Source organism: Chiloscyllium plagiosum, chromosome 16, assembly GCF_004010195.1.
Source record: "Chiloscyllium plagiosum isolate BGI_BamShark_2017 chromosome 16, ASM401019v2, whole genome shotgun sequence".
Classification (NCBI taxonomy): domain Eukaryota; kingdom Metazoa; phylum Chordata; class Chondrichthyes; order Orectolobiformes; family Hemiscylliidae; genus Chiloscyllium; species Chiloscyllium plagiosum.
Genome location: NC_057725.1, coordinates 6,901,423 through 6,927,346, shown reverse-complemented (window position 1 = coordinate 6,927,346; position 25,924 = coordinate 6,901,423). Strand labels below are relative to the sequence as shown.

Genomic DNA, 25,924 nt, shown 5'->3' with positions numbered 1-25,924 from the left:
TAGTAGCCACACACGCAGACGACAAGCAACATGAATTCGACTGAGACAACACTACCATTATAGGGCAAGCCAAACAAAGAACAGCCAGGGAATTCCTAGAAGCATGGCACTCATCCACAAACTCCATCAACAAACACATCGACCTGGACCCAATATACCGGCCACTACAGTGGACAGCTGAAACTGACAACCGGAAGGTATCAAGTGTTAGAACAGGTTTGAGGAGTATGAGGTCTACTCCTACTCCTAGCTCATATGCTCTTATGTATCACAAAAACTTGCTCTATATTTCAGATTTATCCATTGAATCTAAATACTGCTGGCTGACACAGGTGTATTCAGACAGATGTCCTCAGAGCATTAGCCATTGATATTATCATCAAGTCACCATCTCCCAGATACTATCCCAATTCTAGTAGATGACACAAATGTATTTCTGATGCATTATTCACATTGGCTCCCTTTTTATGGTGTTTATGATTGCGAATGGTGCCCTTGTGTTACTGCAGTCACCTCTGCTCAGAGACAAGTCTCAATGTTATTGCCATTGGCCCAGGAGCACAGGTGAAGAGTACAGACATTGCTGGCAGTGTTGCCTTCTAGATGAGATGCTAAATTAAACATCTGCCCTTTCAAATGGGCATGAAAGATTGTATGACACTCTTTGAAGAAGAGTAGGGACATTGCCTGGTGTTGTGGTGGTGGTGGTGGGGTCAGTAGTAGGGGCTGTTATTTCTGACCATTGTCTGGAATAAGTTAAGGGATGGTCAGTTAGCAAACCAGGGAGAACTTAATGGGCCGCGGGACAAAGGCTCATTTCTAGCTCAGAATTAGGGTAAACCTGAGCTGGAATCTGGAAGACTTTTGACATTGTTTGGCAGTAGACTGCTTCCTTGAAGTCCTATTGCACTCTTATGTGCTAATAAGAGACCATCAGTGACAACCTTGATATACCAAAAACAGGGAAAATGCCAAAATTTACAATATCTACACTTCTGTTGACTGATCATTCTTTATGATGCTTCTAATATTCTCTTCTATACATTGTACAATTATCATTGTTTCCATCCATATTATCTCCACAATTTTCAAATATTTCTTCCTAAGTTTCAGTTATGCTGAAAATGTTCATTGCTTCTAAGGTTTTGACTCCATTCAGGGAATTAGTAGTAGAGGGGAATTGTGCCTGTGTAGAACAGGAACCAAGATTTTCATCACTTCAAATGGCCTCAGATAATGATTCAATAAAATCATGGCTGGTCTGATTTTAACTTCAACACTACATTTCACATTTTCCCAATAATCTTTCATTGCCTTTGTAATGAAGAATTTATCTGGCTCTGCCTTAAAAATAGAAGATTTAAAATTTAGGAGGGTTTATTTTTATATACCTGACAAGAATTGCTTCTTATTTGTGAAGTGATCTATGATGACTGAGAGCTTGGGTATGAGTCGTGATGAACCATGCCTCAAGTGAGCTTTCCATAAGGTTATGTGTACTCACCTGACATGAGCAGACAGAACACCGATCCTCTCTCAAGGTCCAGACTTGTCCATTACGCTTCAAGCCTTCATCATGGGGACAGTCTCCAGTGCAGTGCTCACCAAAAGGACATCGACAGTCAAACCCTCCGTCAAGATTCACACAGACCGAGTCATTCCAGCAACTGTGTATCCCTGAGGCACATTCGTCGATATCTGTGAAGGGCCAAAGATGGGATTTCAAGTTGGCTTCTGCTCTTGCAGAGGTAACAGAATGAAACTGACTTTGACATCAGATCTCAGGATGGTCCCGGACAAGATTCACCTTTTGTCAGACCATGTCCTGTGTATATACTCTCTGTTACAAATCAGTGCAAGTGCATGGCAAGGACAAGGTGACACCATCAATTTGTCCAGTGACTTTGCTACCTACCTCATGCCAATCTATGAGTCAAGGACAAATTGCAATCAATTGCAAACTGAATCAATTTAGTGAGTATTTTGTCAAACACTGGTCTGAAGAGATGTAGTGCTACATTTCATAGATGAAATTTAATTCTTCAGTTGTCAGATAGTTAACACTTTTTTTACACGTCAGCAGTTGTGACACCATCTAAATGTAGATTCACTCAATTGGACAGTCTCACAATTGTGAGGGAAGAATTTGAAACCAGCAAGTTGGAGTGCATTTAGAATCATCTGTATCTGAATAAGCAATAGCCATAGTATCTCAGCTGAGGGTTTTGATTGTTTTTGGCTGAGCTTAGTCCTCTCATCATCGGAGCAGGCGGGAGTTAGAGAAAACAGAAAAAACACAGGAGATGGCATTCAGAAAGTAGCCATTCTTAATCAAGTGGAAATGAGTAAATTAGAGTGAAGACTGTGAGGGTTGCTGATGGGAGCAATTAACTGTGCTGCGAGTCATTGTTCAACTCTGTAAGAATGTTAAGGATTAGGGGTTAAGATGTAACAGATGCTTAACTGGCACTTATTAAGTACACTGTGCTGATATAAACACTGAACACATTAGAGTAAAATTGCCAATGTGCTGTATCTTGTTGACCCACATACTCGTTTACCCACAATTACCCATCGAAACCACATGGAGAATTTGACACATTTTATCAATGAATATTTCTGTCATTTTTAAGCACCTTTCTGAACACTGCCTTCATTCGCTTCCTGATGAGTTTCTTCACCCTTCTCGGGGATGATGTCAATGCACCAGCTAAATACTTCAATCGATGGAGCAGTAAAGTTGATACAGTGCTGCTCTCTCATTAGAGAGCACAATGACTGGTGGTGATTTAACCAGGCTGTCACCACTACTTCAGATGAGGGTAGAGGTTGAGAAGGAGGGGACTTCATGGTAACATCATGGTTCCGAATACAGGAATTGAACCCACATTGTTTGCATCACCCTCTATCTCAAACCAACCATCTGAGCTAAGGAAGCATCACATCTGGGGGATTTGAGTCAGATACATGTGAAGGTTGTGGCTGTAGGAGTTGAGGGAGGCAATCCAATGATGGGAGTGGGCAATAAATGCTGGCTCAGCCAGCAACACCCGCATTCAATGAATGAAAACAAAGTCATTCTGCACTGGAATATTGGCTGTTATTTACACTCAGTTATCCAATACAGAGTAGTTTTGCTAAACCAATTTTGATATGTCAGTCCCACCAGTCATGACACACACAAGAAAAGCAGAATTCTGTTGAAAAACTGAAATATAAACAGAAAATGTAGCTCAACAGGTCAGGTACCATCTATCAAGAGAGCAGAACTGAAATGCTTGGGTAACATCCTGATGAATCTCTCCATCCCCACTAGTGCAATCACGCCATTTCTATAATGGAATGACCAAAACTGTACATAGTACTCTAGCTGTGACGTAAGCAAAGTCCTTTACGATTCCAACATAACCTCCCTGCTCTAATAATCCATGCCAAGATTGATAAAGTGTACCGGGAGACAGTGAGGTCTGCAGATGCTCGAGATCACGGTGGGCGGCACGGTGGCACAGTGGTTAGCACTGCTGCCTCACAGCGCCGGAGACCCGGGTTCAGTTCCCGCCTCGGGCGACTGACTGTGTGGAGTTTGCACGTTCTCCCCGTGTATGCGTGGGTTTCCTCCGGGTGCTCCGGTTTCCTCCCACAGTCCAAAGATGTGCAGGTCAGGTGAATTGGTCATGCTAAATTGTCCGTAGTGTTAGGTAAGGCGTAAATGTAAGGGTATGGGTGGGTTGCACTTCGGCGGGTCGGTGTGGACTTGTTAGGCCGAAGGGCCTGTTTCCACACTGTAAGTAATCTAATCTAATCTAATCTAATCTAATCTAATCAGAGTTGAGAGTGTGTTACTGAAAAAGCACAGCAGGTCAGGCAGCATCCGAGGAGAAGGAAAATCGACATTTTGGGCTAGATAAAGTGGACCATATGCCTTCTTAACTACCCTATTAACCTGTCTTGTTTCCATCAGGGATCTGTGGATAACCACCCCAAGATCTGTCTGTTCCTCTGAGCTAACCAAGTGTCCTGCCATTCAGTGAGTACTCCCTTGTCTTATTCATTCTTCCAAAGTGCTACACCTCACAGTTATCAAGGTTAAATTCCATCTACCATTGACATGTCCATCTAACCAATCCGTCTACATCCTCCTGTAACCTAGCACCTTCCTCCACACTGTCAGCCACCCAGGCAATCTTTGTGTCATCCACAATCTTACTGATCATCAACCAGCCTCATATTTTCTTCAATATTGTTTATATATAACATCAACCATAAGCAAGCCAGCACTGATCTCTGTACCACACCAGCCTCCTGTCACATAAGCAGTCTTCTATTAGCACCCACTGTCTCATGTTACCAAACCAATTTTAGATTCAACTTATCAAGTTACCCTGGATCCCATGTGCTTTTATCTTGTTTATCCATCTCCCATGTGGTACCTCATCAAAAACTTTGCTGAAATTCATACAAACCACATTAAGGATATTGTGTAACTTGAAAGGGTTCAGAGAAGATTTCCAAGGAAGTTGCCAGAGTTAGAGGGTTTGAGCTATAGAGAGAGGCTGAATACCCTGGGGCCGTTTTCCACACACTACCACACATGTCATCAACTGTATCTGTTGCTCCCAATGTAATCTCCTCTACATGGGGGAGACAGGATGTCTACTTGTGGAATGCTTCAGAGAACATTTCCAGGTCACACGCATGAAACAACTCCACCACCCAGTGGCCGAACACTTTAACTCCCCTTCCCACTCCGCCAAAGGCATGCAAGTACTGGATCACCTCCATTGCCAAACCCTTACCACCCAACACCTGGAGGATGAATGCCTCATCTTCTGCTCGGGACTCTGCAACCACAAGGAATCAATGTGGATTTCGCCAGTTTCCTCATTTCCCCTCCCTCCACCTTATCCCAGATCCAACCTTCCAACTTAGCATCACCCTCTTGATTTGTCCTAACTGTCCATTTTCCTTCCTATCCAACCACCCTCCAACCTATCACCTTTGTCTACCTATCGCATTCTCAACTACCTTCCTCCCAACCCCCTTTGGCCACCCCCTCATTCATGATGAAAGGCTTATGCCTGAAATGTTGATTTTCCTGCTCCTCAGATGCTGCCTGACCGGCTGTGCTTTTACAGCACTACGCTCTTCGACTCTGAAGTGGATATTGCTTGATTGGCAAGTTGATTGGCTGAGGTGTTACCACAAAAGAAGCAAAGTTGAATAATAGGCTTTCCAAGCTCTAGGGTGATTCCTGCACTCGAGATGAGAAGTAGTTCTTCCTTGTTCATTTCCTTTTTAATGGTTTTACTGGACTGAGGTTGGCTCTGCACTTGCACTGAAGAGTAACTAGGGGATAATCCTTCAACTATGACCTTCACAGATATTGGACTGTGGATGGATACACATGAGAGTGTTCAGTCCCAATAGTCTACTCCAGCACAGTTGAAACTGACTTTTTAATTTCTGTCCTTGTGTATTCTTCAACAAATATCAAAACATGTCAGTAATTTGGGACATAATACACAGGAGGGGACTTGATATTGAACTGGGGATCGCAGACCCCCGACTATCTTTGTAGTCAGAAGAGTTCACAGTCTAGTCTGTTTGAAGTTTCTTTAACACCCCATTGACCTCTGCGGTTACTGTCTCTATTGCTGTCTTCTTTTAAACAAAACACATTTTGGATTTAAGGGCTCATCATGTCCATAGTAGTTTGAGGCTTGAACTCATCAGCATAAGATCCATTGATTACCCAAAGATTTGGGTCATTGCGAAGGCAAGTTCTTGAAAATATAAAAGCTCCCCAGGATTAGACCATGAGTAGTTATTATCAGTTCAAACAACTGAATGATTGTCATTCAATTGATATTCACTTCAACAAAGATAGTAAGCTTCTCCTCACTATATCAAGCCACCTTTTGCGTTGCTTCTGTAGAAGTAACAATCTCTCTATTAGTTTTACTGAGACTTTCATTATCCCGTCAGCACTCTTAGCTAGAGGTACAAGAGGATAGGTTTACAGGTACAGTGTATTAAGATGAGAAGTAAAACATCAAGTTAGCTCCTAAGGCTGTACCAATTGGTAGCAAGAGTCTTTGCTTCACTTTATAAATGCCCAAGAAATGAATAGTTTTATAACTTCTTGAACTAATGGCACTGTGGGTGTACCAATTGAATTCTCCTAGATTACACAGATCCAGGAAGGCAGCTCACCAACACATTCTTTAGGACAATTAGGGATAGATGATAAATACTGGCCTAGCCAGCAATGGCCACATCTCCTGCATGACTGTTTAGGGGGGCACGGTGGCTCAGTGGTTAGCACTGTTGCCTCATAGTGCCACGGACACGGGTTCAATTCCAGCCTTGGGGCCTGTCTGTGTGGAGTTTGCACATTGTCTATGTGGATTTCCTCCCACAATCCAAAAGATGTCCAGGTCAGATGAATTGGCCATGGTAAATTATCCATAGTTTTAGGTGCATTAGTTGGGGGTAAATATAGGGTAGAGGAATGGGTCTGGATGGGTTACTCTTCGGAGGGTTGGTGTGGACTTGTTGGGCCAAAGGGCCTGTTTCCATACTGTAGTAAATTTAATCTAAAAAAAACAGTAGACATGTGAATGAACAAACATAATGGTGTTACATGTACATACTATATAATAATCGATACTTTGCCAGCTTTACACTTTGCTTTTTTCTTAAGTTCACGATGCAAAGCAAAAATGGTGCAATGAGTGAAAAATAATCTTCCTGCAGTGTTGTCAGTGTGAGAGAAGGTAGGTTTAACTGATTACAGACTGATTTACTAAACCTGGCTAAATTGGTGAAACAAGCTGAGAAGCATCTTATGTTTAATTTCTGCTTTGCTAAAAAGATGGCCCTAGCTACATGTCACGAGCAACTTATTCCATTCAATGCACAATTTACTTATGAATTGCGATGATGTCAAAAGTTTTTTTTAAAAGCAAAAGGCTCATTATTTTGCTTCGTAGTGTGAGAGTATCCTGCCCAGAATTAAACACGGAGTCAGATCTCAGAGTGAAAAAGTAAACTTTTATTTTGGGGAATGTTGTGGTGAAAAGCTCACAGGCTGGGCTGAGAATAAGTGTCAGCGTGTCCTTGCAGTCTCTTCACTGAAGACAAATGTTTGTGCTGCTCATGGGGTACCATCATTATTCTTCAGTAAAACCTCTTTTGTTCATGGCATGAACAGATCTTGCTTATTTCAGAGCTGTCAGCTTTAAGGTTGTTTAGATTAGATTTTAATGGAATTTTGAGATTTCGCCAGTGTAAACGAACAAAAAAAAAAGCAATGCTACAGCTTCAATTGTGTCATGAGGAAACAGTGTAGTTTCACACTGAAGCACTACTTGAAATGCAAGCTCTTTGTCTTCCTTGTTCTTCTCTTGATTATGTGTCTGGATTTGACAGCACTTCAATAGCAATACTTAATGAGATAGTCATTCCAAGAGAAAAGAATGTTGGCAATCCCAGGAAACATGGGCCATTCTGGAAAACATGATCCAAGTTACAACGCCATGATGGGACTTGTAGCTTTACCTTTCAATTCCTCTGGGACTGAAGATACATTGCATTCTGTTGATATCATCTGGACAAAACCTCAAAGGAAGTTACAGCTACTATTCCATAATGCTTCAGAACTTGCTCTCTCTTTAAAGGGAACAAGCATGATGACCAAATTAAAATAACTTTTCCTTCTGTATCACTTAATTGAACAGTATATTAATAGATGACTCCAATTTCAGGCAAATTAGTCAAATGTTGTTTCCCTCGAACAATATTCAGTCTGAACATTCAAGGTTTTGTTTCAATTAATATGTCCAGAAATGTTATTACATACCTCTGGGGCAGGTGGGACTTGATCACAAATCTAGTTTAGAGGTAGGGACACCATCATTGTGTCACATTGCAGTGTGCAGTTTTGGTCTCCAAATTTGAGGAACGACATTCTGGTTATTGAGGGAGTGCAGTGTATCACGAGGTCAATTCCTGGAATGGCGGGACTATCATATGTTGAAAGATTGGAGCGACTGGGCTTGTATACGCTTGAGTTTGGAAAGATGAGAGGGGATCTGATTGAGATGTATAAGATTATTAAAGGATTGGACACTCTGGAGGCAGGAAGCATGTTTCCGCTAATAGGTGAGTCCAGAACCAGAGGACACAGTTTAAAAATAAGGGGTAGGCCATTTAGAACAGAGTTGAGGAGAAACTTCTTCACCCAGAAAGTGGTAGGTGTATGGAATGCTCTGCCCAGAAGGCAGTGGAGGCCAAGTCTCTGGATACTTTCAAGAAAGAGTTGGACAGAGCTCTTAAAGATAATGGAATCAAGGGTTATGGGGATAAGGCAGGAACAGGATACTGATTGTGGATGATCAGCCATGATCATAATGATTAGTGGTGCTGGCTCGAAGGGCTGAAAGGCCTACTCCTGCACCCATTGTCTATTGTGTGTTGCCACAAGAGCCCAAAGCAAATTGCTTTGACAAATTAAACAACCCCCAGTGTGACACAATAACAGAAATTGTCCTTTTAAGTATTGCTGATCAACTTGTTCAGAGATGATGTAACTTGAATCCTGGCCTCTTGGCTCAGAAGGAGCTACTGTAAACCTTTCCAGTTCAACTTCTGCTGCCTTAAAGGAAGGGTTTCAAAAATTGCCTTAAATCTGAGTTTAAGATGGAATTAATAACCAACCAAGATGGTCAAGGAAAGGAAAGACGAACACTAATTAGCCATGACAGATAAAAACAGGATCTTGTAGCACAGTCGTACAGCCCCTATCTCTGAGGCAGGAGGCCAATTTCAAGGTCTTCCTTCTCCAAAGGTGTATAATAACATTTCTGCTGAGGCTGATTGGAGATACCTGCATTGGATTATATTTGGCAAACAGTGCAAAAAGCAGGCCATTGGGCCCAACCAGTTTGCACTCCATTTGAGACTCTTGTCTGTCCTCATCTAACCCTACTTCTGGATATTTTTTGAAAAAAGACATGGGACCAACTGATGATCATGTGGTGCAATGGTTGTGTCCTTACCTGTGAGCCAGGAGACTCAGATTCAAATCCCATCTGCTCTAGAAATGTGTAAGAACACGTCTGGGCAGATTGACTACCGCCAATCTTTTAAAAATAAAGCATATGGAAGATGGTGATGATGTAACTGAATTTGTAATCCAGAGGCCTAAGCAAATGCTTGACATTGCATGCTGAGTAATCAATTGGGAAATGATCTATTGGTGGTGGGTAATAGGTGAAAATTGTCACAGGTAATTTGGTTGAGGGGTAAAGTATTGTTCAGTTGCATGTGATAACACTTGCAGATATTTTAAAAATTATGTAAAAGCAAATTGTTCAATTTCTATGATGGAATGTCGGCTTTTAAGATCAAGAACCCAGCAACAGCTTATTAAGGGAGGCTTACATATGTTTTGTTTGTTTGAGAGCAGTTTGCAACCTGAGATGTTTGAGACTCAATGAGATATAGCTTGACTAGCTGTGCTCCTTCATTGATTTGATGTTGATTTTGCATCCCATCACAGCCATGTGAGCAGATTGACACAGGAAGGACTAACCTCTCTAATCCTCAGTCATTAAGAATTGTTTGATGCAATTGAGCATGTTTCTTCAAAATTTATTTTTTTGGCATGGGAATTTTAAGGCTTCAATTCCCAATCTATTTTGTGTTCTTTTCCTCCATGGCAAATGGGAGAATTTGAATTCAATAAGAAAAATTAGGATTTAGAGTCTAATGGTGACCACAGAACCATCACTGATTGTTGGGAAAATCTCATCTGGCTCATTAATGTTCTCCAACTTTAACTGGTCCAGCCTATATGTGACTCCAGACCCACAATGTTGCAGTTGACTCTCAGGGAGGGACAGCAGGTGTTGATGTAGCCAGGGATGTCTTCACCTCATGAATGAATGAGAAAAATACAGTCCTATAGTGTTTGTTTCCCTGAGATCAAATTAACTGGGTTTAAAAACAAGTAGTTCAAATGCTGTTAGCTGGAATGGTTGAAGTTACCCAGAGATCCAGGAGGAACAGGCCACATCTTGAAAAACTCACAAACTTGCCATCTTGTTCACCAGAGGAGACAGCACAACCAATTTGTCTGTGCTAGTTCATAAAGACGTGATTATACAATTTCCATAAACACTGCTAACCAGGGGTTTTTAAACTGTCTATCTAGCTATCTAATGCTGTTAGCATGTTGTCAGCCTAAGGAATCAATCCTTAATTAATCTCACAACCCTCACCAATCTCATAAATATACACTCATTATCGCAAACAGTTAATGCTGTCATATGACATCTTGTTTTGTACAATTTTGTTAACTATTTCAGGTGGCTCAGTGGTTAGCACTGTTGCCTCACAGCGTCAGGGACCTGGGTTTGATTCCAGCCTCAGGTGACTGTGTAGAGTTTGCACATTCACCCTGTGTCTGTGTGGGTTTTCTCCAGGTGCTCTGGTTTCCTCCCGGGTTGGTGACGATTAGCCATTGCCGGTTCTCCACCAGCGTTTCTCCACTGGAGTCGCTTGACCTCTGGAGACTATTCGCCACCGGAAATATATATATGTACTGGTTGTTGTCCCTCCCGCCTGTTCTTTCATATTTCTCAGTCCTCTTTATTTATACAACAACATACTACATATTGATAAAAAAAGAGGTGAAATAAATATAATTTTCTTGGTTTATATATAAAAATGAGTTACAAACACTTGCGGTGGCAAATCGTCCTCAGCGGCCAATGGGCGGTGGCGAAGCGTTCTCAGTGGTGAAAGGGCAGTGGCTAATCAGCAGCGGCGAATGGTCCCATCCGGTTTCCTCCCACAGTCCAAAGATGTGCAGGTCAGGTGAATTGGCCATGCTAAATTTCCCATAGTGTTCAGGGATGTGTAGATTAGGTGCATTAGTCAAGGGTAAACATAGGGTAAGGGAATGGGTCTGGGTGGGTTACTCTTCGGAGGGTCGGTGTGGACTTGTTGAGTCGAAGGGCCTGTTTCCACACTGTAGGGATTCTGTGATTTTGTGAGTTAACCCAAGCTACTAATTACTTGCAAACTTGATGATTAAGCACTGTTAACTATGATTCCAATAAACCTTTGTCACTTCATATGTTTGTTCTCTGATGTCTTTGATAACTGCCAAAATAAAACAAAATTCACTCCCTCACTGGCCTGTGTAGATACTGATAGAAGCAAACTTCAGGCATTGCTAACCCCAAGGCAGAGACAGAAACTTCACGAGGAAGTTACCCTGAAGGGATTAAGAATATATCAATGTCCTGATGGCATATTGTTTTGTATGATGAGTTTTAACATTGGGTGTTGCATCTATTGATTGTGCTACTGAATGGTTGAATGCGGAATTTTGATAGCATTTCATGATGGGCCAAATAGTTGAATTAAGCACAGGGCATGACAAAATTGTTGGCATGTAATGTATGTAATAGTAGGGAGGCACAAGGGATCAGTGAAAGTTAGTGGTAGAGAGACCAAGAACAGACAAATTAATGACAATTCAAGAAAAAAGAGAACAAAGAACAAAGAAAATTTACAGCACAGGAACAGGCCCTTTGGCCCTCCGAGCCTGAGCCAATCCATATCCATTGTTTAAACCTATCACCCAATTCCTCAGCATCTGTATCCCTCTGCTCACCACCTACTCATGCATCTGTCCAAACACACCTTAAATGAATCTATCGCGCCTGCCTCTATTACCTCTGCTGGCAATGTGTTCCAGGCACCTACCACCCTCTCAGTAAAGTACTTTCCGCGTGTATACCCCTTAAACTTTTCACCTCTCACCTTGAAAACGTGACCTCTTGTTATTGAATCCTTCACCCTGGGAAAAAGCTTATCTCTATCTACCCTGTCAATATCCTTCATGATTTTGTAGACCTCAATCAGATCCGCCCTCAATCCCCTTTTTCTAATGAAAACAATCCTAACCTACTCAACCTCTCTTCATAACTAGCACCTTCCATACCAAGCAACATCCTTGTAGACCTTCTCTGCACCATCTCCAAAGCATCATATCCTTTTGGTAATGTGGTGACCAGAACTGTACGCAGTATTCTAAATGCAGCCAGACCAATGTCTTGTACAACTCATGGAGAAGGTTACTAACTACTGCAATATACCAAACTTGAATAAACATTACATGATAAAAAAAAAGCTGAAACAAACAGAAACAAAAATTGCTGGAGAAGTTCAGCAGGTCTGGCAACATTTGTGCAGAGAAAACAAAGTTAACGTTTCAAGTCCAGATTCTTCTTCAGAGCACTTTTGTTTATATCACATCTCCAGCATCGGCAGTATTTTGTGTTGCATTATTTCAGATGCTGGACATCTTCAGGAGGGTAGGCTGCAGATAATTTTAACCCAGCCACAGTGCACTCACTTGCCCAACCCCAATAGGCTCAACATTTCAACTCTTCCTGTTCTATAAATGCTGTCTAATCTGCTGAGCATTTTCTGAACATAGGATGTTGAATAAGTGTTTGATTGGGTTGAGGTGAAATGCCACATCACCTTGGATAAACAATGTAAAGAGCTTGTGCCATAATTAGATAAAGGAGCGTAATATTATGTAAAACATTAATAAGATGCATTCAGTATAACAAGGTAAGAAATGCAGGATTCATCAGCATTCAGAACAGCTAAGAGTTAAGCTTTGCAAGCCTTGATTCCTATTGAAGCAGATTTGAAACATTTGCCAAGTCAGCACAAGTGACAGGTTTAGTCAAAGAAGGGGGACCAGAGTCAGTGTGCTCAAAAAAATGAAATCTTCTGCACGCTGAACTCAGTATCAGGATCGGACTGGATTGATGATTCTCCCAGCACTGGATCAGCCTCCTACGGATAAGTTTATAGACATGAAACATGCCTATATTCCTCATGTCTGCTGTCTAATAAAATTATTTGTTGATCTGACTCCTGGGTCTCCAACTTCACAACAGAATGTCTCACCTCATAACTGATCAGAAATCATTAGCATCAAAGATCCTGCCTTAGGTCATTAAAAATATCTATGTTAGTTCTAATATAACCTTTCCACTGTTGAAATGTGCTTCATTGGTTTATACAGTGTACCTCAGAAAATCATTACCCTGATAATTCACATTTCTGAAAAGGGCTTTTACAAATCACTCAGTTACAACATCATTGATGACCTAAATAGATCCATTCATGTAAATAGCATGTCACTCTTGCACTGTCCTTTTGTCTACTATTAATTACAACATTAATTTGTATTGATTTGAATATTTCTTTCATTATCTGCGTAGATTACGGTCAATACATGAAACGCTGATGATACACTGATTTGGAATTTAACTTGTTGGCATCACAATGAAGGTATGGCTATACTCACTCCTGGTTTAATTTGCTCTGAAGCTTGGTGAATTTAACAGGCCCCAGGCAATGTTTTTGAGCCACCTGTGGGAAACTAATCTTGTTTGATCCTTGTGCAGCAGAAGTTGCATCTGATTTAAGTCAAATTCCTCTCTTGATCATGCACATATACTCTCTCTCTCACACACGTACACTCTCTCTCTCTCTCACTCTCACACACACAAACACATTCTCTCACACATGCAAACACACACGCTCTCACACGCACACAAACACACACGCACTCTCACAAACTGTTTCTCTTTAACACATACGCACATGCTCTCTCTCTCACACACACACAAGCACACATTTGCACACAGACACACAAACACACACACACACAAACAGAAATGCTCTCATACACACTCAAACACACACATACATACTCGCACTCACTCTCACAAGCCATCTCTCTTTAAGACACATACACACATGCTCACAAACACACACACAGAATCTCTCTCTCTCTCTCACACACATATGCATTTATGTGCGTGAACACAAACACACACTCTAAAATGAAAATGCAAGGATGCTAAACATAAAGAAAATTATACCTATAAACTCAAGAGCAATGTTTACTGATAAAAGACTTTTCATTTGCAGATTTCAATTCAGCCACTGAATATATTTACACATGACTCATGTAACACAATTCTGTTTCTCATTGCTGGTGACAGCTTTTTCCATGTGGAAAACTTTTCAATTGACTGAATCTAAATTGGTACATTCTCTCATGATAACAAAAAATTGGCCTTGAGAAATGGATACTCAAGCATATTATAAGGTGACTTTATTGTTAGCAACTTATCCTCTAAGCTAGAACCAAACCTGCTTGCTGCTGTTTAGCTAGGAGAAAAGCCAGAGGCTTAAAACCGCACTGCAATAAATGGAGGGACGAGCAGTGCTTGCTCTTTTAGCTGCGTAGTTCAGATAGAAACGTACACAGACTGTGCCTGTGCAGTTAAAATGCCCAAGATCAGGAAGTTGCTGCTGGAGATCCTTGAGATATTTCTGGATGATGGTACCTCATTGTGAGAATCCACATTTCTACCTATGGAACAATGTGACACTGCCACATTAACCTGATTACGATATAATGCATTGTCCATGCCTAAGCTAGTACACTTTTTCACAACTTGGAAAGACTTAACTGCTATCCAATATCACTTTTCACTATTTGCGTTTTCAACAGATGGGGAGTCTCATTCCTTCAGTTTTAATTATTGTCGGAAATGCTTTAAAAAATATACTTATCTTTGTTTTGGTCTCACTCATATCTCTCACTTGTTCCCGATTACCTTTTAGAGCCTTGGAGTCATACAGCACAGAAACAGACACTTCAGTCCGACCATTCCATGGTGAAAACAATCCCAAACTAAACTAGTTCCACCTGCCTGCTCCTGGCCCATATCCCTCCAAACCTTTCCTATTCATGAACTTATCCATACGTCTTTTAAACACTGTCATTGTACCCAAATCCACCAGTTCCTCAGCAAGTTCATTTCACACGTGAATCACCTTCTCTGCCCTTCATGTCTTTTTCAAATCTCTCTCCTCTCACTTTAAAAATGTTCCCCCTGGTCTTGAAATCTCCTATCCTAGGGAAAAGACAACTACCATTAACTCTACCTATACCCCTCATTATTTTATAAGCTTTTATCAGGTTACTTCTCAACCCCCTACACTCCAGTGAAACTGTCCCAGTTGGAGCGGCACGGTGGCTCAGTGGTTAGCACTGCTGCCTCACAGCACCAGGGTCCAGATTCAATTCCTGTCTCGTGCAACTGTCTGTGTGGAGTCTGTGTGGGTTTGCTCCAGTTTCCTCCCACAGTCCAAACGATGTGCGGGTCAGGTGAATTGGCTATGCTAAAGTGCCCCATGGTGTTAAGTGCATTTAGTCAAAGGGAAATGGGTCTGGGTGGGTTACTCTTTGGAGGGTTGGTGTGGACTGGTTGGGCCGAAGGGCCTGTTTTCACACTGTAGGGAATCTAATATATCCAACCTTTCTTTATAACTCAAACCTTCAATACCTGGCAACATCCTGGTAAATCTCTTCTGAACCCACTCCAGCTTAATAATATCCTTTCCAAACTGGGCGATTAGAACTGTACACAGTACTCCAGAAGAGGGCTTACCAACATCCTGTACAACCTCAACACGACTTTACAACTCTTAAATGCAAAGGACTTTTATTCAGTTTATTTTCTTTTATGTACCTAATGTTACAGTGAATTCACTACTCTCCTAACGTGTTGGTTCAGACACTGTGCTACTCAGTAACAATCCTTCAATCTATTTAGTAAAGGGGACACACAGTTCTAGTAGTAATCATACTGGCCCTGTACAGAGCACTGTGGGCTTATTTTGGATTTTTTGCAAGGTTTGTGAAGGTTTGTAGCTCAGGTTGAGGTTTAGGGTGTAGGTTTGCTCGCTGAGCTGTAGGTTTGATATCCAGACGTTTCATTACCTGGCTAGGTAACATCATCACTGGCGACCTCCAAGTGAAGCGAAGCTGTTGTCTCCTGCTTTCAATTCATATGTTTGTCCTGGATGGGGTTCCTGGGGTTTGCGGTGACAGCCAGACTACTATGACCCCTCAGAAACCTAGTAGCACCCAAACTCAACAACACTCTCAAACAAAAACTAACAAACTTAAAAGACCCAGTACAACCCATGGACAAAACCAACGTCATATACAAAATTCCTACGTAGGACAAACAGGAAGAAAGTTAGCCACCAGGATACACAAACCAGCTAGCCACAAAAAGACACGACCCTCTCTCCCTCATAGCCCTACACACGGAGGAAATAAAGCACCAATTCAACTGGGACAACACATCTATCCTGGGACAGGCTAAGCAAAGCCATGCCAGAGAATTCCTAGAGGTCTGGCACTCCAACCACAACGCCATAAACAAACACATAGATCTAGATGCCATCTATCAACCCTTCAGAAAACAAACAGGAAATGACATCACCACAAACCCCAGGAACCCCATCCAGGAGAAAGATATAAATAGAAAGCAGGAGACAACAGCTTTGCTTCATTTGGAGGTCGCCACTGATGATGTTGCCTAGCCGGGTAATGAAACGTTTGGATTTCAACCTACAGCTCAGCGAGCAAATCTACACCCCTTATTTTGGACTGATTTTGGAATCTTACAGGGTTCTGAATGCCATGTGTCACAAAGCTAGACCTTTGTTTTCCTAAAAGCTGTTCCTTGGCTCAAGGAGACTCTGTCCTTGATTACTTTTCAGAGGGGTAATAAACCAGGCTGGGCTCCGATTAGTCTGGTTTGGTACAGAGATGAAAACGATTTTAAGAGGCCATTTGTTTTTATGTAAACAGATGAGACTTCAGGCCAAAGTGGTCATGTTTTAGCAGTGACCTGTAGAATGAAAGAAAAGTGGTCAGCTCTCCAGATGAGCAGGTTATTTCAGTTCAGAACTGGCTGGGAGTTCAACAGGAAACTGTGTGGAAACGCTTTCCTCTGCCCTTCTAACTTCAACCTGTAAGCATCTGACCCTTTTTGTACTGTGCTTTAAAGGGAGTTTGCTTATTGGGACTGTTGTGTATATTCGGAACACCATAATTAAGTCTAGTTGAATAGGTTGAGTTCTTTATTCTGTTCTTCGTATTTCGTTGTGTAATTTTGTGAATAACTTTTTGTCTGTGTTAATTCTAGTAGTCAACCTCGCTAACATAGTCTGGGTAATTTTCACTGTACACTTACCAAAACAAATTGCAAAGTTATGGTCTGAGCTGCCTGCTTAAGAATGTTTTGAGTGGTCTGGCCTAGTCCATAACAGATTGAGGGCACATCCGGGATTTTAAACAGCGAGTGGTAGGTGCTCGTGTCTTTATTTCGGGTGTTGGTTGGTTGGATAGACAAAGCTTGGGATAGGAATGGCTCTTTCAGTCGCCAAAAGTTTTCTGGATGTGGATGTGGTGACCTTGGAAGTTTTCAAAAAGTGAATAAGACCAAGCTGCAGGAATGAGCAGAGAAGCTGGAATTGGACCTGCCTACTTCTGTGAGGAAAGATTAGATAATTACAACAGTAGCTCTGCTTTTAAACTTCTTGAAGAAACCATCAGAATCTATAGAGATGGCAAGAATTTGATTACAAATGAAGCAGCTTGAGTTAGAGGCGAGAGATAATGAAACAGTTTGAGTTATAATTAAAAGCAGAAGAGAGAGAAAAAAAGAGCTTTTGAACTTCAAAAACTGACACTTAAGAAGGAAACTAGGAGAAAGTGAGGACTGCAGATGCTGGAGATCAGAGCTGAAAAATGTGTTGTTGGAAAAGCGTAGCAGGTCAGGGCAGCATCCAAGGAGCAGGAGAATCGACATTTCGGGCATAAACCCTTCTTCAGGAACGTTTGGGGCATAAGCTCTTCTTCCTGAAGAAGGGTTTATGCCCGAAATGTCGATTCTCCTGCTCCTTGGATGCTGCCCTGACCTGCTGCGCTTTTCCAGCAACACATTTTTCACTTAAAAAGGAAAGACAGCTTAAAAGGCTGGAGATAAAGGCTGAGGGTAGCTTAGTGAGGAAGGGAGTGAGGATGAGCAAGCCCCTAGTAGTCAGAGGCCTAGTGAGAAACTGTTTTAAGTATGTTCAAGCTTTGCCTAAATTTGATGAGAAGGATGTGGAAGCCTTTTTCATCTCATTTGAAAAGGTGGCTAAACAAATGCAGTGGCCAGTGGCAATGTGGGTTTTGTTGATCCAAACAAAAGTTGTAGGTAGGGCTAGTGAGGTATTCGCATTGGTATCTGGGGAGTATGAGGAGATGAAAAAAGCTATTTAAAGTGCATATGAGTTTGTACCAGAAGCCTATAGACAATGTTTCAGGAATCTAAGGGGACACCCTGTTCAAACCTACACTGAGTTTGAAAGGATCAAACAGAGGAATTTTGATAGAAGGATAAGTGATGCCCTGAGAGAGGTAATTATTTTAGAGGACTTCAAAGATTCACTGCCTGAAGTAGTGTGAACTCATGTGGAAGAGCAGGGAGTTAAAACAGCGAGGTTAGCAGCTGAAGTGGCTGATGGTTATGAGCTGGTCCATAAAACACGGTGTGGCTTCCAGAATCAATTTCAGCCCATGAGGGATAGGAATTGGAGCAAAGAGAAATCCTCACGTGGAAAGAGAATGGTGGATCTCAGTGAAGATTACAAGGATAACTTACCACAGGGTAAAAAAGAAACCCTTGAGGGGGGACAAAGAAGTTAAAAAGCTCCGATGTTTTCATTGTAATAAAGTGGGCCACACAAAATCACAGTGTTGGTGGGCTAGGAGAAAGCCAGATGTAGGAAAACCAGACAAGCCTGGGAGTTTTGTTGGGCTAGTAACAAAAAGCACAAGGGAAGTTAGACAACTGCCTCAGAGTGTACAAGGTGATCAGAGGTTGATTACGGAGCAAGTGCCAGATCTGCTTAAAAATATACATGCAAGGGTCAAGTTTATTCACATAAGCCAGGAGCAGTAGGTAAGGAGGTTACAAAATTAAGGGACACAGGATCCTCTCAGTCTGTAATGCTGAAGGATGAGGAGATATGTACTCCTGAGGGACTATTGCCAGTAAAGCTACTGGTAATAGGAATTCATGGTGAGACAAAAATGCTCAATTATATAACGTAAGGCTAGAGATACCAGAGGAGAGTGGTGTATTTGTGCTGGGAGTACTGGACAAACTCTCAGCTCCAGAAATACAATTTGTCCTTGCAAATGATATCGCTGATTCACTGGTAGGTGTGCTGCCTACTCTAGTTGAAAAGCCAGTGGAGACGCAGGCAATTGAAAACATGGAGAATATTTATCCAGGAATTTTCCTTGATTGTAGGATCACAAGATCACAGAGGCACAAGATGATGCAGGAGGGATCAAAAGGCACAAATAAGGAAGCTGACATTGTGTTATCTAAGACATTTTTTATTCAGATAAGTGGAACAGAGAAGGAGCAATTAGGTAAACATGCAAATATCTTTAGCTCTGCTAAACTGATTGAATTACAGCAGAAAGGTGAGAACTTGAAACAGTTATATCAAAGGCCATTTACAGAGAAGGAGAGTGAATGCATTCCTGTATGTTATTACTAAACAAATGATGTCTTAATGGAGACCATCACACGATCAAACAGATGAGAAATAGACAGAGATTCATCAAATTGTTTTGCAAGTAGGGTATAGAAAGTGCATGAGCTGCCACTTGGAGGTCATTTAAGGGTGAGGAAAACACAGGCTAAAATGCAAAGACATTTTTACTGGCCTGGACTACACAAGGATGGAGTTGAATTTTGCCAGACATGTCATACATATCAGCTAATCACAAAACCACAGGCAGTAATAAAACCTGCACCTTTAATACCTATTCCAGCATTTGAGGAGCCTTTTACAAGTCTTAATTGATTGTGTAGGTCCCCCACCTCAAACAAACAGTGGGAATAAGTATTTATTAACAATAATGGATGTGCCGACAAGATTTCCACAGGCAATCCCATTACGCAACATCACAGCAAAAAGGGTGTAGAAGAATTACTTAAATTTTTATGAAATGCGGACTGCCAATAGAGATCCAGTCAGACCAAGGATCAAACTTCACATCCAAACTATTCAAGGAGGTTATGGATAACTTGGGAATAAAACAATTCAGATATACTGTTTACCATCCGGAATCGCAGGGGTGCGAGAAAGATGGCATCAAACACTAAAGACAATGTTGAGGGCTTATGGTCAGGATTTTCCAGATGATTGGGATAAGGAAGTTCCAGTTGTACTTTTTGCGATCAGAGAAGCACCAAATGTATTGACCAAATTCAGACCATTTGAATGAATTTTTGGGACTATGTGTCAAATTTTAGCGAATGATTAAATACAGCTGGAGAATTTGCTAGACAGCATTTAAAAGTCTCACAGCATGCAATGAAACAGGAAGCAGATAAGAAATCATGAATTCGGAATTTTGCAACTGGGGATAAGGTATTGATGTTATTTCCAGCAACAGGTGAGCCTTTAAAAGCAGGGTTTAGTGAACCACATCAAATTGAGAAGAAATTGAGTGAGGTGAACTACTTGATAAGGACTTGGGACAGGAAGAAATCTCACAGAGTGTGTCATGTGAATATGCTCAATAGGTATTTTGACAGGGAAGGAAAGCAAGAGGAAAGGGGTTAATGATTACAGCACAGAAGGAAGAACCAAGTTCAAAGGATTCTGAATTGGATATTCCTCAAATCAAATTGGACAATGAGGAAGTTGTCAAAAGTTGGGATAAATAAGTTACCTTCCACAAGAAAATCGAAATGACCTAAAAGAGTTATTACTATCAAATGGGGAGATATGTGGAAATAATCTGGGAAGTACTAACCTAATTGTGCCTGATGTAGAGATAGGAGATACTGTTCCAATTAAACAACATCCTTGTAGGCATAACCCTCTAAAGTTGGCTCAGGTTCAGAAGGAGATAGACCACATGCTCCAAGATGGCATAATCAAAGTGAGTTACAGTGACTGGAGCGTACCCATAGTCATGGTGCCAAAGCCAAATGGTTATGTGTGGACTATCGCAAAGTCAACACCATTACAAACACTTATGCATATCCAGTTCCACGGTTGGAAGACTGTGTCGATAAAGTGGGACAAGCAATTTACATTTCTAAGTTGGATTTGCTCAGAGGCTACTGGCAGGTACCCCTGTCAGAGAAAGCAAAGGCAATTCCTGCTTTTATAACGCCAAATGGACTATATCAGTTCAAAATCATGCCATTTGGCATGAAAAATGCTCTATCCACTTTTCAGAGACTGACTAATAAGGTCATTGTTGGATTACCCAACTGTATGGTGTATATTGATGACCTGGTGATTTTTAGTCACTCATGGAAGGAACATTTACAGCATTTATTGGACTTGTTTGATTGACTTCGGAAGGCAGGCTTGGTGGTAAACCTGGCTAAAAGTGAATTTGCCAAAGTCCAAGTCACCTTCCTGGGCCATGTATTGGACACGGACAAATGGCCACACGGGATGCAAAAATGAAAGTAATTCGGGAATTTCCCACACCGTCGATGAACAAAGCAATACTACAGTTCCTGGGTTTGAGTGGTTTTTACCGAAAGTTTGTGCCGAACATTAACAGTGTGGCTGCTTCACCCACCGAATTGTCAAAAAAGGGCAAGAAGTTTCAGTGGACAGCGGACTGTCAAAAGGCATTTAACAGCTTAAACACTGTGTTAACCACTGCCCCGGTATTAGCCACACTGGATTACATGAAGTCTTTCAAGGTGGCTATCGATGCCAGTGATGTGGGTGTCGGTGCGGTGCTCCTGCAGGAGGCTGACGAGGGAATAGAAAGACCCATTGGGTATTTTTCCAGGAAATTGAATGTTCATCAACAGATATATTCAACTGTGGAGAAAGAGGCTTTAAGCTTGGTGTTGGAATACAACATTTCAGTGTTTACATTACAAGATGCATCTGAGACAATCGTATACACTGGTCACAACCCATTGACATTTGTGGAGAAATTTAAGGACAAAAATGTCAGCCTGTTTAGATGGAGCTTGTTGTTGCAGCCATTCCATTTGACAACTGTGCATCTGGCAGGTCGTGAAGACATGATTCCTGATGCGTTATCGAGGCTCGAATGAGATACGGGGGTGTTCGGTGGTGGGTTTACCGTGGCCTGAATTTGTATGAGGTTGTGCATGTTTGCATGGGAATAGCTAGTATAGTGTATATGTGTATTTAGACTACTAACCGGGTTTTTGAAGTGTTAAAAATTAAGCCATCTTTTGGTATTGATGGTTCTTTTTTGTAAAGCGGGGAGGTGTCACAAAGCTGGACCTATTTGTTTCCTAAAAGCTGTTCCTTGGTTCAAGGAGACTCTGTCCTTTATTTCTTTTTTAAGAGGGGTAATAAATCAGGCTGGACTCCGATCAGTCTGGTTTGGTACAGAGATTAAAAGAATTTTGAGAGGCCTTTTGTTTATATGTAAACAGATGAGATTTCAGGCCAAAGAGGTCATGTTTTAGAAGTGACCTGTAGAATGAAAGGAGAGTGGTCAGCTCTCTAGCTCTCTAAATTGAGCAGTTTAGTTCAGTCCAGAACTGGTTGGGAGTTCAACAGTGAGCTGTGAGGAAACTCTCTCTCCTGCCCTTCTAACTTCAACCTGTAAGCATCTGACCCTTTTTTGTACTGTGTTTTAAAGGGGGTTTGCTTATTGGGACTGTTGTGTATACTCGGAACACCATACTTAAGTCTGGTTTAGATAGTTTGAGTTCTGTAGGGGTTCTTTATTTCATTCTTTGTGTTTCATTGTGTAATATTGTGAATAAATTTCTGTCTGTTTTAAACCTAGTAGTTAATCTCACTAACTTACTCCGGGTAATTTTCATTGTACACTTACCAAAACAAATTGCAAAGTTATGATCTGGGCTGCCTGCTTAAGACTGTTCTGAGTGGTTTGGTCTAGTCCATAACACATGGGTGATGACAGAAATCAGAGAGAACTATGGGAGAAATCCAGTGATCACTTTCACAGTGTCGGAAGCAACAATTTCAATCATCCAACAGAGTTCCAGATATCGAGTTGGTATTTACCAGAGAAAGGTGAGAAACCTGTTACTGGGCATTATTGATTATCACCCTCATTAACACCAAAAGGCACCGGATAGAAACCAGGTGACAAAAACCCCTGACCTGGAAGTCCAAGTGGGGATCTGGTAGCTCCAGCTTGCTGCTCACGTGTCTGGACCAACATCTCAGGTAATGTTCCAGAGCAGTGACCACACGTCCTCATGTCCCCAGCATCAACACCTGTCAGTCCTTCCTCATCATTTCAGATCTTTTCTGACCACTCTAACAGCACGCCTCTGCTTTTCAATCCTGCATGTTAGAGTGCACCCACTTCCCTCACAGCAAAGCTGCAGCAAGGACAGGTTGCAGACTGGGACAGGGGCCTAGATTACAGACTGAACCAGGCTGCATCGCAGGATCACACACTTCCTCTCCTCATACTGACTCAACTTGCAGCCACTTGGGACACTCAGCATCTGTGCTTTGCCCATTAATACAGGCACAAAACCAGGTAGCTTGTCGGGGGCAGCACCGTGGCATAGTGGTTAGCACCGCTGCCTCACAACACGAGGGACTTGAGTTTAATTCCAGCCTTGGATGACTGTCTGTGTGGAATTTGTACATTCTCCCCGTGTGTGTATGGGTTTGCTCTAGTTTCCTCCCACAATGCAAAGATGTGCAGGTCAGGTGAGTTGGCCATGCTAAATTGTCCATGTGTAGGTTAAGTGCATTAATCAGGGTTAAATATAGGATAATAGGGTCAGGAATTGGGTGTGGGTGGGTTACTTTTTGGAGGGTCAGTGTGGACCTGTTGGGCCGAAAGGCCTGTTTCCACACTACACGGATTCTATGATATCTATGGATGGTGACAGTCACCAGTCAAGACGATGGGCAGATGTCAGCTTCCAATATCAGTGTTACACTGGGCACCACCTGCCAACAATTTTTGTGGCAAGTACGCTATATGTACTTCAACCAAATAGCCTTGCCTCAAAACCAAAGGGGAGTAGTCCTCAGTCAAGGGAAGTGAAGCAGTCTTCAATCAGAGTGGGGCATCTCAGTGCAATAAGTCAAGGTGACCTCCATTATTGGTCCAGGGGTTAGGCCTGCTCAGCCAACTGAACATTTTCAGGATTGTCCTCTTTTAGGCAGTGTGGAGTGAAATGTAGGTCAGCCCCTCCCCCCCTCCAAGGCTCTGTCTGCTCTATTGAAGGCAGATTGAGAGAAAGGGAGGGATTGAAGGAGATGAGAGTGGGTGGTGCAGCTATTAGTGCTGGTGCAGGTGGAGGAAAAGTACTGAGGGGTCATAGTAGAGCACATAGGTAGTACAGAAGCCAGGCCGGGTTAGTAATATCAGAGCATTGGGTAGTTGAGGGAAGACGTTACAGGCAGTGGTGAGGCTGGTGGAATATGAGCCTTGGTGGGAGGTGGGGAAAAACAATGACTGCAGATGCTGGAAACCAGATTCTGGATTAGTGGTGCTGGAAGAGCACAGCAGTTCAGGCAGCATCCAAGGAGCTTCGAAATCGACGTGTTGGGCAAAAGCCCTTCATCAGGTGGGAGGTGGGGGCAGTAGCAAGAATAGAGTGGGCATGAGGTAATGGAGAGAAGATGGTGGCTCTTACCCTGGCAGAGCAGAGAAGGTCATTGAATATCTCTTGACTCTGCCGGGCATTCCTCTGGCCAGCTAGCACCACACTGACCCAGGTAACAACCTTAGACCAGGCTAAAACGGCCTGGTGCCCCATGGTACCCTTCTGTATGTCCTGGGGGAAGGAGAGGACCCTCCTCTGCTGGGCTTCCCAGATCCTTGATGGCAAAGCAGGGAAGGAGTTACCCCTTACCTGCCACATCTGGGGCAAATGTGACAAACAGTGCAGGGGCAAGCTCTGGACTGCCAACACTTGCCTGGGTGTTCAATGGCCTTTTAAACATGGTGTCAGTGCCAGGGATGCCAGTCTATTCCAGGATAGCCCATCAGTGGCAAGTTCTTCCAGCTGCAGAGTGGGCAATTGGGGCTGGCGTCATCCAATGGGAGCGGGATACGTAGTTAATGAGTGAGTTTGAGAAGATAGCAGGAAATAAATCCCATTGGGCCTGGTGAGGGGAAACCCTCCAAAATGGTCCATATTCAGCTCTCAGTTTGAGAGAAAGCCTCTGAGTGTGTGGAAAGGTAAAGAGTTACCACAGCCAGTTGTGCAACAATAAGTCTGTTTACATTCTTAAGTGTATTGATAATTTCAACATTCCTATTCCATCTCTCCCCATTATCTCGCAGCTGGCGTGCACAGACTGTACACTTTATGAAATCTCTAACAAGAAATATGTTGCCTCACTAGTATCATTTTCAATTATGTTCCATGTTTCCCGCTCTTCAATATTCACACTAGCATTCAACTCATCTAACTGGTATTGTGCAAAAACTCATCATCGTATTCCTGCTGATACATTTGATTCTTTACTATAAAGTGGACATAAATCTGCTGGTCCTTGCAGAATGTTTTCAGTCCTGGATGTGCCTGCAGGTGAAACCTTTCGAAAAATAGATTTGTTCTTTTTTGGAGATTTTTCAAGTCCTTTTTTTCAAAACAAACCATTTTTTTTGTTTGCTCCTTTATGGGACGTGAGCATCGCTGACTGGGCCAGTATTTATTGTTCCATCCTTAATTGTCCTGGAGATGTGGTAGTGAGCTGCCTTCTTCAACTGTTGTGGGGTGTAAGGGCACCCACAGTGATCTGAGGGGGTGAATTCCAGGAATTTGACCCAGCAAGAACAAAAGGATGGTGATTTGATTTGATTTGATTTGATTTATTGTAGTCACATGTACCTAAGTACAGCGAAAAGCTTAGTTTTGTGAGCAGTACAGGCAGATCGTAGCAAACAAGGACATTCGGATCATAGGGTGCTGAGACAGAGCAAGGC

The 25,924-nt window shown here is 42.2% G+C and overlaps 1 protein-coding gene across 5 annotated transcripts in view; it reads right to left on the bottom strand.

Moving 5' to 3' along the window:
* Positions 1-25,924, bottom strand: part of LOC122557625 (protein kinase C-binding protein NELL1-like) — a 954,605-nt gene that overhangs the window by 14,372 nt on the left and 914,309 nt on the right. For all 5 annotated transcript variants that reach the window (XM_043705393.1, XM_043705388.1, XM_043705391.1 and 2 more), the window contains one exon: positions 1,505-1,698. In XM_043705393.1, coding sequence (XP_043561328.1) covers positions 1,505-1,698 — 194 coding nt within the window. The remainder of the gene's footprint in view (positions 1-1,504; positions 1,699-25,924) is intronic.